This window comes from Barbus barbus, assembly GCF_936440315.1.
Source record: "Barbus barbus genome assembly, chromosome: 16".
NCBI classification, from domain to species: domain Eukaryota; kingdom Metazoa; phylum Chordata; class Actinopteri; order Cypriniformes; family Cyprinidae; genus Barbus; species Barbus barbus.
In genome coordinates, this window is record NC_136744.1 from 18,559,839 (window position 1) to 18,573,330 (window position 13,492).

Consider the following 13,492-nt stretch of genomic DNA (forward strand, 5'->3'; position numbering starts at 1 on the left):
TGATTTCTTATAATGCCACAGGTGGACTGGCTGAAGAACGAAGAGCTCATTGACCCGGCGCTGGATTCTAACTTTCTAATCACCATCGACCATGACCTAATCATCAAGCAGGCTCGACTCTCTGACACGGCTAACTACACCTGCGTGGCTCACAATGTGGTCGCTAAGCGACGTAGCAGCACTGCCACACTCATCGTCTATGGTAACCACTTGACCAGTCAGAATACCTGCAGTTATCTGAATTGTTGAATGGAACTGCCAAGGGAAATTTCGCTAGACAAAATCACCCCTAGTGTTTATGAATATTTATTTCACGGCTTTCTGAAATACTCCGTGTTGGTCAGTTTCAGTATTCTGCAGTCTATTATGATCTTTTAACATTTGACCAGTGAAAGTTTCATGTTTTTTGTATTACTTTGCACTATTTTTATTCTTGTGTAATTAAATAGTTCACATATATTCACTACCATTCAAAAGTTTGGGGTCAGTTAATTTTTTTGTTGCAAGAAACCATTTTTATTTAGTAAGGATGCATTAAATATATCAAGACGTTTATAATGTTATAAAAATTTTTATTTTCAAATAAATTATTTTGCACTATTCATCAAACAATCCAGAATAATAAAAAAAAAATATCATGGTTTTCATAAAAATATTAAGCATCAACCCTTTTGTGGTACATTGATAGGAGTAAGTATGTGTAAATAATTTCTGAAGGATCATGTGACACTGAAGACTTGATTAACAGCTTCTGAAAATTTAGTTTTGCCATCACAGGAATAAATTATATTAAAAAAAAAAAAAAAAACATAATAATAAAAATACATAATATTTCTGTACAAAATCAATATTTTGTTAATTTCTTAATTAATTTGGTAAGCAGCTGTGTAATAAGTGGGAAAATACATTCATCTGGTAATTTTTGCAAAAAAAACAAAAAAAAATTCAAGGCACTCTCTGCTTTAAGTCAGCGTCCTGGATGTCCTGTAGGAATATGACATGCTGACTGTGCATTATCTCTCATGTATGATATAACATGCAGTTCTTTTGTACATTGTGTCCTGTTGTATAGCTCAAAGTAATTTATTTTGCATTGCTGCATGTTTTTTTCTTTTAATAGTCCAGTGAGTGTATCTAACAGGCTCCATTCTCCTCAGAGCAAACTGCATATCAGTGTATATGTATCTCATGTATATGTGCATCTGGCTGTCCTTAGTGAGTGGGGGCTGGTCATCCTGGACAGAGTGGTCAGAGTGCAATGCTCAATGTGGGCGGGGCTGGCAGCGACGGACACGCAGTTGCACCAATCCAGCACCGCTCAATGGAGGAGCCTTCTGTGACGGCCCGCCATTCCAGAGAGTCACCTGCACCACCCTCTGTCCAGGTGAAGACTGACACCTGTCACAACCTCACATGACACACTATATAAAAAATTCACATGATCCACTAACAGATTAATGATCCACTGTGTAATCACTCATTATGTATTTTTCTAGTGGACGGAGGCTGGACAGAGTGGGCCAAGTGGTCAGCTTGTGGAACAGAGTGCACACACTGGAGAAGCCGTGAATGTCAGGCACCCCCACCCCGTAACGGAGGACGTCACTGCAGCGGCAGCATGATGGAGAGCAAGAACTGCACCGAGGGACTGTGCGCCCACTGTAAGTCACATGACCCAGAATCATCAATTACACAATGTCAGCATTAATGAAACGTGACTCTGCCAGTCAAATAATAAGTGACTGATATGAACCTTGTCCTTACCAGGATTATTATATTTAACTAAAACTAAAACCATAAAAAAGGTTGACTCTTGAAATAAATAAAAAAACTTTAACTGAAGGATCATGTGACACTGAAGAATGAAGCAATGGCTGATGAAAATTCAGCTTTACCATCACATTAAAATGGAGAACAGATATATAAACCTGGTCTATAGATATAAAGATATTATAGTTAGCTAAAATTAAAATGAATACCATTAAACATGTTACTTGAAATAAAATACATGTAACTAAAAAATCTATCTAAAAACTATTTCAGCTAGTTGCCAGGGTAGTGTTTCTAATTTTCATTTAGTAAAAAAAAACACTGGTTCTCATACCCTCAGAAAATGAGTTAGCACATGGCTGTGAGCACAGATGGACAAGAGGGTAAACGGTGAATTATGGGCAACCAGACAAAATGTACTTTAATACTAGCAAGTGAAGAAACACATCAGCGATGTGATGGTGAGCCAGATTCATCTTGACACTGGGTGCTCATCCCAGAGCTGGTTTTGGAAGAGCACAGCTGACAGCATTGAATTATCTCAGGAGAACATCAATAGCATGCTCACACACACTCACACTCACACTCACATATGCACACACTATTCAGCCAGAACACAGTGCAGACTGGAAGTTTTAGTGTGGTCTGTCTGAGCTTAAAGTTGGAGCACAACCCAGATTCAAGCATCAATAATGCAGCATTGACACACACACACACACATATATATATATATATATATATATATCATATATATATCTCCTCACAAATGATTCCTCTAGTGCCTACCGTCCCTTGAGAGCTCTAAGATATTTACTTTTGCTCTGCCTGCCATAAACCTATGATTTCTGAGTTGATGCTTTGATGTTTCATTTGCTGAGTCTTGTATTTGCAGTTATGGATTATTTGTTCCACTTTCATTTGCAGTCATCTCTGATCTACTCTCATAACTTTGCTCATCCATCCTCATGTTCATTATTTCTTGTTTTGGCTTTGTTTTTGCCTAACAGATAAAAAGGTTTCTATTGAACAAGCAACCCATCGTAAGTTTTCTTTTTAATAACAGTGTTTTTTATTTGACATCCACTTTTCACCCTCTCTCTCTGTGCGTCTGGCTACTTATGTGATTGTGTCTGGGAAACCCAAGGGAAAGTGACTGGAATTTGAATCTATATAGATGCTATATAAGTACGATCATGAAGTACTTGTGTGTGTGTGTGTGTGCTGTTTCACTCTGTCACTTCTGTCCTGTTCATCTCTGGATATGCAGCAGACTGTCCTGCAGAACCTCATGAAATGAAGTGAAAACTTCATATGAACTGAGAATATGAAATAGAAGATAGCACCTCACAGTGCATTTTTTAAACTATATACAGTCACAAGACTTTTACAACCTTTTTTCATGATTATTTATTTATAATTATGATTTCTAATTTTTAACTAATCAGTTAAAGTAAATAAAGCTATTTGAATTTAAAATAAATGAAACACTTATTTTACTCAAAATTCATGAAATGTTTTTGAAAGCCAAAATGTTTATTATATTATATTATATTATTAATTGTGTAGGATGTTGCCATATTTTGAACTGACATGGGACAACTATTTCTGCTATTGGCTCAGAATCTCAAAATAATCAAATATTGGTTTATTTAATTGACATGGTTTCTATATGGGTTTCTATTTTTTTTTTTTTTATTACCATTTAGATACTACTTTCAGAAGTTGTTGGCAAATATACAGTAATTAAAGGGATAGTTCTCCCAAAAATGAAAATTCTGTCATAATTTACTCACCCTCATGTCATTCCAAACCTGTATGAGTATCTTTATTACGTTGATCATAAATAAGATATTTTGAAGAATGCTGGTGATCAAACAGTTGATGGTCCCCATTGACTTCAATAGTATTTCTTTGCCTATTATGGACATCAATGGGGACCAACAACTGTTTGGTTCCTCAAAATTCTTCAATAAATAACCTCATACAGGTTTGGAATGACATAAGGGTGAGTAAATGATGATAAAATGATAATTTTTGGGTGAACTATTCCTTTAATTTTGGACATTTTTATAAATTCCAGACTTTTATCTGAGACTCCATGTAATTACTAAAATGTACAAACATATTTGATTTTACACTGATTCATTCTAAATAGCATATGCAATTCATAAACACACACACAGGAAAATGTGCATACACATTCCTGGAAGATGATGTATAATACATATGCAATCTTGGTTCAGAAATAGAGTGCTTTTCGAAGACATTGAAGTTAATGGCTGTGCATCTTACTGACCAAGAGCAATCAATAGTGTAGCTTACAGTTCAAGTGATGCTAATATTCTGAGATCAATGTGACATTCAGCACTTGAGAGACCAAAAAGTTACGCACCTAATTCAGCTTGGTTCTTTTTGCTATAATAAGTTAAGACGGCTGTCAGATTCACTTCTGTCCTGCCACGTGAGCCCTTTTGCCCGCTCACACTCTTCACACGCATCTGCTCTCCTCCTCATTTTTTTCTCCTCTGTCTCTTGTGTGCAGTACCTATGTGATCACCCCTATCTCTCCTCGTCTACTAAAGCCTTTTTATAGCATACTATGGTATGTAAATATAGTACTTAATTCAGCGATGACTGAATAAAAAAGAGCCAGGGATCAAGAGTCGCAAAGAGAGTCCCACAGTGCACTGTTAGATCCACAGCACCCCCAACTGTTCAAAGGCTACATTTTGGACCTTTAGACCCTTATTATTATCCTCAGACCACTCACAATCTGTTTACTAACCACGAAAATAGCAACCACTGTTTGCAATCAGTAGTTACAATCTGATTGACCGGTGTTATAAAACTTTGTAAAATACAAATATTTCTCATACAAAGCATGAGAAACTTTTTACAGCTTAATTTTCTTTTCTTTTTATTTATTGATTGATTGATTAAATAAACAGACAAATTAAAAATAAAATTTTTAAATTATCTACTGCATAAGATACTTTTTTTATTTTATTTTTTTATTTTATTTAAATAAACAGTTAATTTTTAAAAGATGCTTTTTGCAGCAATATGATTATTGATTATTATTATTATGAATTTATTATTATTATTGAAATATTATTTATGAAATATCATATTAATAGCAATTGCTTTCTACAGTCACCATTTACAATCTGATTGGCCAGTGCCACGTAACATCTGAGAAATGAAGCAGCTAAAGGAATGCATATAAACCTCCATAAATGACACATAAAAACAAAATAAACTGTGAATGGTCACTTTGTGTCATTCAAACTGCCATTTTGCAGTGGGCGACTCTTGGCCAGAACAAGCTGCAGTCTTTACTTGGCTTTATGTTGATAGTTAAATGTGTTGGTACCTGGTACTTGGTACTCTTTCCAACCTATTTTCCTTTGATCACACTTTTGTGTTGCATAATGTATTAATTTACATCTGTGATATGTTTGCATATATGAATAAGTCTGTACTGTATGTGTCTCAGCTCTGGGCTCTAGCTCTGGTGTAGCGGTGTACGCAGGGCTGGTGGGGGCTTTGCTGTTGTGTGTAATACTCGTGCTGTGTGTGGGCATCCTGGTCTATCGTCGGAGCTGCCGCCATCTTCACGGGGAAATCACCGATTCGTCCTCGGCCCTTACTGCTGCCTTCCACCCCGGCAACTACAAACCTCCACGACAGGGTGAGACATCTGTGTTTCCTCAACTTTTTTTTCTTTTTCATTTTTCATTCTCACTCCTTCTCTCACACCTAAAATCCTAATATAAACTCGATGTATGTTAAATTTTAATCCTTTCTCCTGCTGTCACCTGCTCTCTCAAAACTATTTAATCTTCTATAACTTGTTTATATGGCTCCCTTTTTAAATCCTCTCCCCTTTAATACTCTCATTTCTTAGGCAAATCCTCTCTTAACTTTGCAGCTAGCCGGAAACATTTCTTTCTCTCTTTTTTCGCTTCTCTACTTTGTTAGATAATCCACACCTACTGCATCCGACAGACCCTCCTGACCTCACAGCCAGTGCCGGAACCTTCCGCGGGCCGCTTTTCTCACTGCAGCAGGCCACCCTGGACTCTCAGCATAAGATTCCCATGACTACGTCTCCCCTGTTGGATCCACTTCCTAGCCTGAAGATAAAGGTTTACAACTCCTCTACCATGTCCTCACTCGAGCTGCCAACTGGCCTGGGCTCCACTGATGGGGAGATCATGAGCCTGAAGACCGTGGGCTCTGGACCTAAAGACCACCACAGGCATACGCTGCCCAGGGAGCCCAGTCACAGTGCCAGCGCCACACTAGGCTCCCTTGGTGGCCGTCTCACCATCCCCAATACAGGTAATAGGCTTTATTGGAGCCAGATTTCACACTTTTCTAGTGGTATTTTGATAATGTCCACTTATGCTGGATATATTTGTTATTCAAGTTTGATGCACATTTTTTTTAATGTATTATTAAAAAATTAATTTTTAAAAATAATATTTAATAATGTTTTCTGTATAATTTCTTAAATATTTTGTTTTAGTTATTTCTTAACTACATTTAATGTGTATATATATTTATTATTTATATATGTATATAATATTATATATATTTCCTAACTGTAGGAAAACCTGTTTAGCAAATCCAAACTGTGGGAAATAAAATCAAATAAAACAATAAAATCTAAATATTTAATTACAAATTTTAATTATTTTAGTTATTTCTTAACTAAATGTAATATTTAGAATGTAAGCAATAAGGTACGAGCCTTAACTTATTCACAATAAAGCCTTGACTTATTCACAATAAAATATTAAAACCAAAAATTTGTAGTTCCTGACAGCAACAGTAAACGACAAGAGAATGTTTCGATGTAACACGCCACACAAATACAGTATGTCTATCTCTCAGCATGAGAAAATGTTTTCCATCTTTTAGTTTAAAAAAGACTGATTCGCGGAACAGCTCGAGTTTGCAAGCGTCATTACAGTGTAAACTGATGGACATATAGATATACAGAATCATACCTGAAACAGAGAACTAATAAATACAGTAATATTCCCTCCTCCTTTTAGCTCACATTACAGTGCAAAATACTGTAATGATGTACTCTCTGAAACTTTTAAATTAAAAATTCATATTGTTTTTTTAATCCTCCCTCTGTTCTCCTTTTCCCCTGCCAGGGGTGAGCCTGCTGGTTCCACCAGGGACGATTCCTCAGGGCAAGTTCTACGAGATGTATCTCATTATTAACAAATGGGAGAAAACAACGTAAGTCAGCCACTTAAAACTGTTTCTCAGTGCCCTGTCCCCATCACACTGCCATTTCCCCACATATAACACTTGCATTTATCTGTCACTTTGAGCGCTAGCAAACAGTCCAGTTCAAGACATCTCAACAGCCCTTGCAGAGCAATATTGACTGCACAAACGCTGTGACCCCAATGGCAGTGCTAAGGAGAAAATAACATTTCAAAACTATGACACAGTGGAAAAACACAAACAAACAAATATGTCTTGAAAATACTGAATGGTTGTCTGAGCTCTGAATTTTTTGCTGAGGCTCTCTCTCTTTTTTATTTTTTACAGTGTTTGTTTTTTGCTGTCAGAAATGAAATATATAAATATCACTGTGCCTTCAGAGCTTACAGACTGCAAGCTTTGTGTTTCTCACTATTTGTAGGTGCCATACATTTTCTCAAAACACTAATAATTACTGTCAGAACCATAGCTCTGGGTTAACACATCCTAGTCTTTTTAAACACTGAACTTTGGTGCACATTTGGCCGACACAAGTTTGAATATGGCTTACAACATGTCTTTATCCTGCTCCCTCATCTTTCTTTTATAAGTGGCAGAAGGACAAAAATACATTAAGCAAAAAAAAAAAAAACTATTTTCTCTTTCAAAAATTTCAATCTCAGATTACTCTAAATGATAAAGTACATACTTTGGGATGTTGTGTTTTTGATTTTGTGCTTTTTAATTTGTATTGAATTTGGCAAGCGGCATGAATGCCATTGTGAATTAGGTGCTGCTATCCTCTCTTGCTCTGTGTTTTGTGTCAGGTTGCCGTCAGATGGAAGTCAGACCGTATTAAGTCCGGTGGTGAGCTGCGGACCCTCTGGCATGCTGCTGAGCAGACCTGTGGTCCTAACTCTGCCTCACTGCGCCCAGCTAGAGCCCCCAGACTGGACCCTCACCCTCAAAATGCAGAACCATCAAGGCGCTTGGGAGGTGAGGATGACTTCTCAAAATTGAGAGAGGCTAGATCACTAGATAATGGTAGACAATCGGTGAAGCTTTGGGAAATGGGAAGAGAACAAGACGGAGAGCATTTTATAAACAGTGATGAGGATAAATGAGACATACATTGAGGTGTTTTCTGACACACTCATTTCCTCGCGTCCACTAGGAGGTGCTAACTGTGGGAGAGGAGAGTCTATCAACACCATGCTACCTACAGGTGGAGGAGCAAAGCTGTCATATTCTGATGGAGCAGCTGGGGACGTATGGTCTGGTGGGACAGTCGGCTCCCCCTCGGCCAGCCTGTAAGAGGCTGCAGTTGGCCCTCTTTGCTCCCCGGGCTCCATGCCTCTCTTTGGACTACAGCCTGAGGGTCTACTGCATACAGGACACCCCACATGCGCTTAAGGTCAGTCTGTCTGCCCCTCTTAGCAGGTTTACTTTGCCAATAAATTTAATTTGGAAACAGGCTAAAATCTTGTTATTCTCTTCCTGTAGGAAGTATTAGAGGTCGAGCGAAGTCTGTGTGGGATTTTACTAGAGGATCCCAAACCTCTTCTCTTTAAGGACAGTTACCACAACTTGCGGCTATCAATCCATGACATTCCTCATTCTCATTGGAGAAGTAAACTCCTGGCTAAGTATCAGGTGAGAGATTTCATGTTGTTATTGGTTATATGGGTAGAATTTATTTTTATGTTTAAACTTTTTGGGATGAATACAAATGTATTTATCTCTGAATCAGCTTTCCTAAAAAATATAAAAAATTTCTTAAAATAAATCTATTGTTTTAAATGAAGTTAAATCAAAACAAAGAAGGGCCATGATGTAATATATAATGGCTGTTCAAAAGTTTGGGGTCTGTGATTTAAAAAAAAAATAAAAAACTTTTTTAGACTTTTATGGTCACCAAGGCTGCATTTCTTTATCAAAAATAAAGTAAAACTATTTTATTGTGAAATATTATTTCAATTTAACACAATTGCTTTCTATTTCAATATATTTAAAAATTTTATTAAAAGAATTGGTACTGAATTTTCAACAGTCATTAGTCAAATCTTCAGCGTCATCCTTCAGAAATCATTCTAATATGCTGATTTGGTGCTTAGATGACATTTCTTATTATTATCAATGTTGAAAATGTTGTGCTGCTTAATATTTTTGTGGAAACTGATTTGCGGAAACTTTTTTTCAAGATTCTTTGATGAATAGATTGTTCAATCTATATAATTTCCAAACTGTAGGAAAAATCCACTTCTTTTCAAGATTCTTCAAAAGTGTTCAAAAGAACCGATTAAATTTTAATACAATAAACCTATCTCAATAAAAGTATTCATATTTTTTAATCTTACTGATCCCAAACTTTTGAATGGTTGTGTCAGTAATTATTTTTTCAAATATATAAATGTATAAAATTCTATATGTACATTCCACAGACGCAATTCATGATGTTGCTTTCACACACACACACACAAATAAATAAACTAAAACTGGCTCTTAATTGTGTCTGTCTCTGTTTCCCAGGAAATCCCGTTCTACCACATTTGGAGTGGGAGTCAGCGGCCGTTGCACTGCACCTTCAGTCTGGAGAGAGGAAGCCTGGTGGTTTCCCAGCTCACCTGCAAGATCTGTGTCAGACAGGTGGAGGGGGAAGGACAGATATTCCAGCTTAACACTGACATCCAAGAGGTACAGAAAAGATAGATTATTTATTGTCTCTAATACATTATTTAATAACTACTGACTTGTTTTCCTGTGTGTTTGTGTGCATCCTCTTCAGACCCTGCCCCCCCACTCACCACTGCCAGCAGGCGGTTCGCGTCTACCATCGTCTCAAGTGGGCCCGTATGCTTTCCGACTGCCCGTCTCCATACGCCAGAAAATTTGTGCCAGTCTGGATGCTCCCAGCGCACGTGGCTGCGACTGGAGAATGCTGGCTCGCAGGCTGGACTTCGACAGGTAATTTTGCCTGCACCAAAATAATCTGCATATATATTTCTACATGACAGATGATGAGAATAATTTCATCTCTTTCCACGTCTCTCCCTCAGGTATCTGAACTACTTTGCAACCAAACCCAGCCCCACAGGTGTGCTGCTAGACCTGTGGGAAGCTTGTCACCAGGGTGACGCAGACCTGGTCTCTCTGGCGACAGCACTTGAAGAAATGGGCAAGAGTGAGGTCTTGGTTGTCATGACGACGGATGGAGATTGCTGATCAGCAAATCAGAAGAGTGTGAAAAGGGGACATATTTGCCACTAAAACCTAGAATTAATGCAAGCGAATGGAAACTGTGTTCCAGTGCATCGTTACAACTTGCCTTTTACCTCAGTTCCTTTGTTCTCATGCAGAATATTTCAAGGATCGCAACGGGGTCAGGCACTCTGGATGATCTCCGGATAATACATATCGAAATGTAGCAAACGTGACGATGCTGCAATCACAAAACAGAGATGTTCGAAAAGCAAATGCATTTGCTGGCACGGTTCTGATCGCCTCATGATTAAATGATAGTTGCATCATACTGATACACACTGATTCCCTGCTACACATACCAAGTGGGAAAGTACACGATCAAACGCCATTGCACATCAAGCTGCTGGCTTTTGTTTCCTAGCGACCGCTAGATTCTTAAAGACACTGAGATTCTGTGTCCGGTAAAACAGCAGTGCGCCAAGCTCCTCAGGAAACACGTTCACACAGAAATAAACGAGTATTGATGGAAACCCAGGATACCAACAAGGAGCTAAGATCATCTGCACTAAAATGAGCTTTCATGATGATTTCACTTGAAACAAACCACATGCTTCAGAGAGTTGCTACACTTTGGCATTAGTTTGAAACTTTATTTTCTGTGTGTGTCTTCTGAAATGGCATACAGGAATGATTTTGGGCGTTCTCGTTAGCAGAGGACCTTTTTGCTGGATTTTCATATTTTTTTCTCTGGTCATACCTTCATTAGCCTCTCTCTTTTTTTATATTCAACCGATCATTTGTAATGCAGGAGAGCTTTCTGGTAAACTCATTAGTTTCCTATAGGGAACAGACTTTTTTTTAAGTTATTATCCCTATTTGTGGATCATTGTTTTTCACTTTTCTGTTCGTTACTGCCGTTATGCATCTGCTGTGTCGTTGCACTCGTCTCTTGGGCAGGACTGCAGTAAAAATGTGCATTTGTGATGTACTTCACAAATAAAAGCTGACTTATTTGGTCATTGAAACTGAGATGGGATGAAATTGAAATGTTCCGCTGAGGTTAAATGTGCTTTGATCCGTCTTGGGAAAGCGCACTGCAAATATGCTGCGCTGGTTAAATAGGATGAAAATTGCGCGGATGGCAGAAAGCCCTTTTCGGGGTTTGATGCCAGTCAGTCGTGCTGTTGAAATTATAAATAGTAGCCTTGAGAGGTGGCGTAAGTGCTCTGTTGATTGCAGTATGACCCACTTGTTCTTTATTGTCTGTTTTGACTTTCAGGTTTTAATGGGTTTCCCTTGAGTAAGCCTGAAAGCCATGTACCGCTTATTATGAGAAGTCATATAATCAATTGAAGTGGATGTTGGTCCATTTCTTTTTTCTTTTTCTTTTTTTTCTTGACTTTTTCTTCACAAGTGTTCAAACGTCTGGCAACAAACAAAACAAAAAGAAAGTGCAGTATCTGTCCATGCCTGTAAAGGTGTGAATTAAATAACTGAGGTGTGTGTATGTGTGTGTGTGTGTGTCTGCGTGTGAGAAAATAACAGCACGAGAGAGCATGTTTGCTACAACCTATGAGTCAGTGCTACAGTGTATATGAATGAACAGGCTTCATCATGTCTGTTCCTCCTTTCCCATTATAAGTACTATGCAAGTGCACAACAAAAAGTGAATCAGTGGACGTCTTGATGTCTCGTGTATGAAGTACGTGGAATGGGAATCTTACTGCTTTCCCTCTTCTGATCACTGCTGTAACTAAGCTGGGGAAACTGGACCTCTTGGGCCTCTCAGCTGTAATAAATGCAAACAAAATGACTTTAATTGTGGGTCAGGGATCCATGACCTCTGTGTCGTTCCTCGTCGTTTGTTTTGGAAGCTTTTGGGTTGACACTTGCGCCTTCACAATGAACAAAAAGAAGTTTGTTTGGAGGGTTATTTTTAACCCTCTACATGACGAAGGGCGCAAAGAACATTAAAAATCCCTGATGGATTCTGAACTCTGAACCTTATAAATGGCTCTGAAATGTTTCCAGTCGTCTCTTGGTCAATGTTACATGAAAAAGCCTTTGACATGTCACATGTAAAGCTGAATGGGCTTTGCTTCTCTCTGGATGGTAGTTGCTGTTTATGGATACTCGTGTGGCTGAATTTAACCTTTTTTTCAGATGTTATTTTATATCAAAGAAGGTACATGCGTTTTTCCATGTAATGCTGTACATAAATGTTTAGACTTCTTACTGTAACTAAATATAATTTTTATGCAATAAATTATATTTCCTAGTTTAACAAGAGAGTGTGTTTTTTGTGTGACTTTTGTAAATGGTTATACAGCTCAAATTGGGTGTGTGCGTGCGATTTCCTTTTTCTTCCCCAAGATTTTTTTTCTTCAGGATCATTTTCGCATTAAATCATAAAATCATTCTCATAGTAATCAGATTGTGGTTTTAAAAGACATATTAAATGCATTACAGGGTGAAGGAACTTTTCCTCTCAGTCTTTATAGACTTGTTACAGAGATGTGGAGAGGATGCACTCTTCCGTTTATCTCTGAGATAAAAGTGTTCATAATGCCCTGGAGCGGAAGCAAGAGCGATTGAGAGAGAGTGAAAAGGTTTTTAGTGTCTGGATATCGCCCTCGGCAGCTGCAGTGGGCTTTTTGGTTTGAGCAAGAGACCCGTTTCATCATTTGGTTAAAATGGTTGAATAGACATGTAATCATATTGCCTTCTGCTCTGAGTGTCTATTCCATCTCTCCCTAGAGCAATTCACGGGCCTTTTCAGCACTTAACAATACACCAAATAAATTGCCAGACATTCATTCAGTCCAACTTTATTATGAATCTGTTCCGCACAATAAGTTATTTAAATAAATAATTACGTGTTACATGGATTTGGAAAATTGTATTTCCCACGTGAATTAGTTTTATACGGAATTGGCCATTAGCGTCTTGTAAATTTAGAATAAACCCGAATTCTTTAATATGTAGAATATTTAGCTTGAGACAAACAGCACTTCAACCCAATTTATTATGTAAGTTGTCATTTATCACCATCGTCTGGTAGTTAATGGAACTAACACGTTGTACAAAGTCTGTGATTCTATAAAGAATGTTATATTGTATAAACAAATAACGACTCTATTTATGTTTTCAATGTAATATTTTTCCCGATATTAAAAATAAATTTGTTTTTCTCCACTTTACATCGCTTTTAATAAATGTCAGTCTCACAACTGTACATGAATCGATGTAAATATACCGCCACACGGTGGAGCCATGAGTACAGGTAAATTAC

At 37.7% G+C, this 13,492-nt stretch overlaps 1 protein-coding gene across 2 annotated transcripts in view; it reads left to right on the plus strand.

Annotated features, from left to right (window-relative positions):
• Window positions 1-12,482, plus strand: part of LOC306882186 (netrin receptor UNC5B-b-like) — a 54,364-nt gene extending 41,882 nt beyond the window's left edge. Inside the window, exons 5-17 of one of the 2 annotated variants that reach the window (XM_079436660.1) lie at window positions 22-202; window positions 1,217-1,384; window positions 1,497-1,661; window positions 2,778-2,810; window positions 5,267-5,461; window positions 5,779-6,114; window positions 6,942-7,029; window positions 7,827-7,995; window positions 8,174-8,413; window positions 8,503-8,652; window positions 9,529-9,693; window positions 9,785-9,963; window positions 10,056-12,482. In XM_079436660.1, the coding sequence (XP_079292786.1) occupies window positions 22-202; window positions 1,217-1,384; window positions 1,497-1,661; window positions 2,778-2,810; window positions 5,267-5,461; window positions 5,779-6,114; window positions 6,942-7,029; window positions 7,827-7,995; window positions 8,174-8,413; window positions 8,503-8,652; window positions 9,529-9,693; window positions 9,785-9,963; window positions 10,056-10,221 (2,235 nt within the window). In that variant the 3' untranslated portion in view covers window positions 10,222-12,482. Of the gene's footprint in view, window positions 1-21; window positions 203-1,216; window positions 1,385-1,496; window positions 1,662-2,777; window positions 2,811-5,266; window positions 5,462-5,751; window positions 6,115-6,941; window positions 7,030-7,826; window positions 7,996-8,173; window positions 8,414-8,502; window positions 8,653-9,528; window positions 9,694-9,784; window positions 9,964-10,055 lie in introns of both variants that reach the window. The other variant, XM_079436659.1, reaches the window with a different exon arrangement.
• Window positions 12,483-13,492: the final 1,010 nt, after the last annotated feature.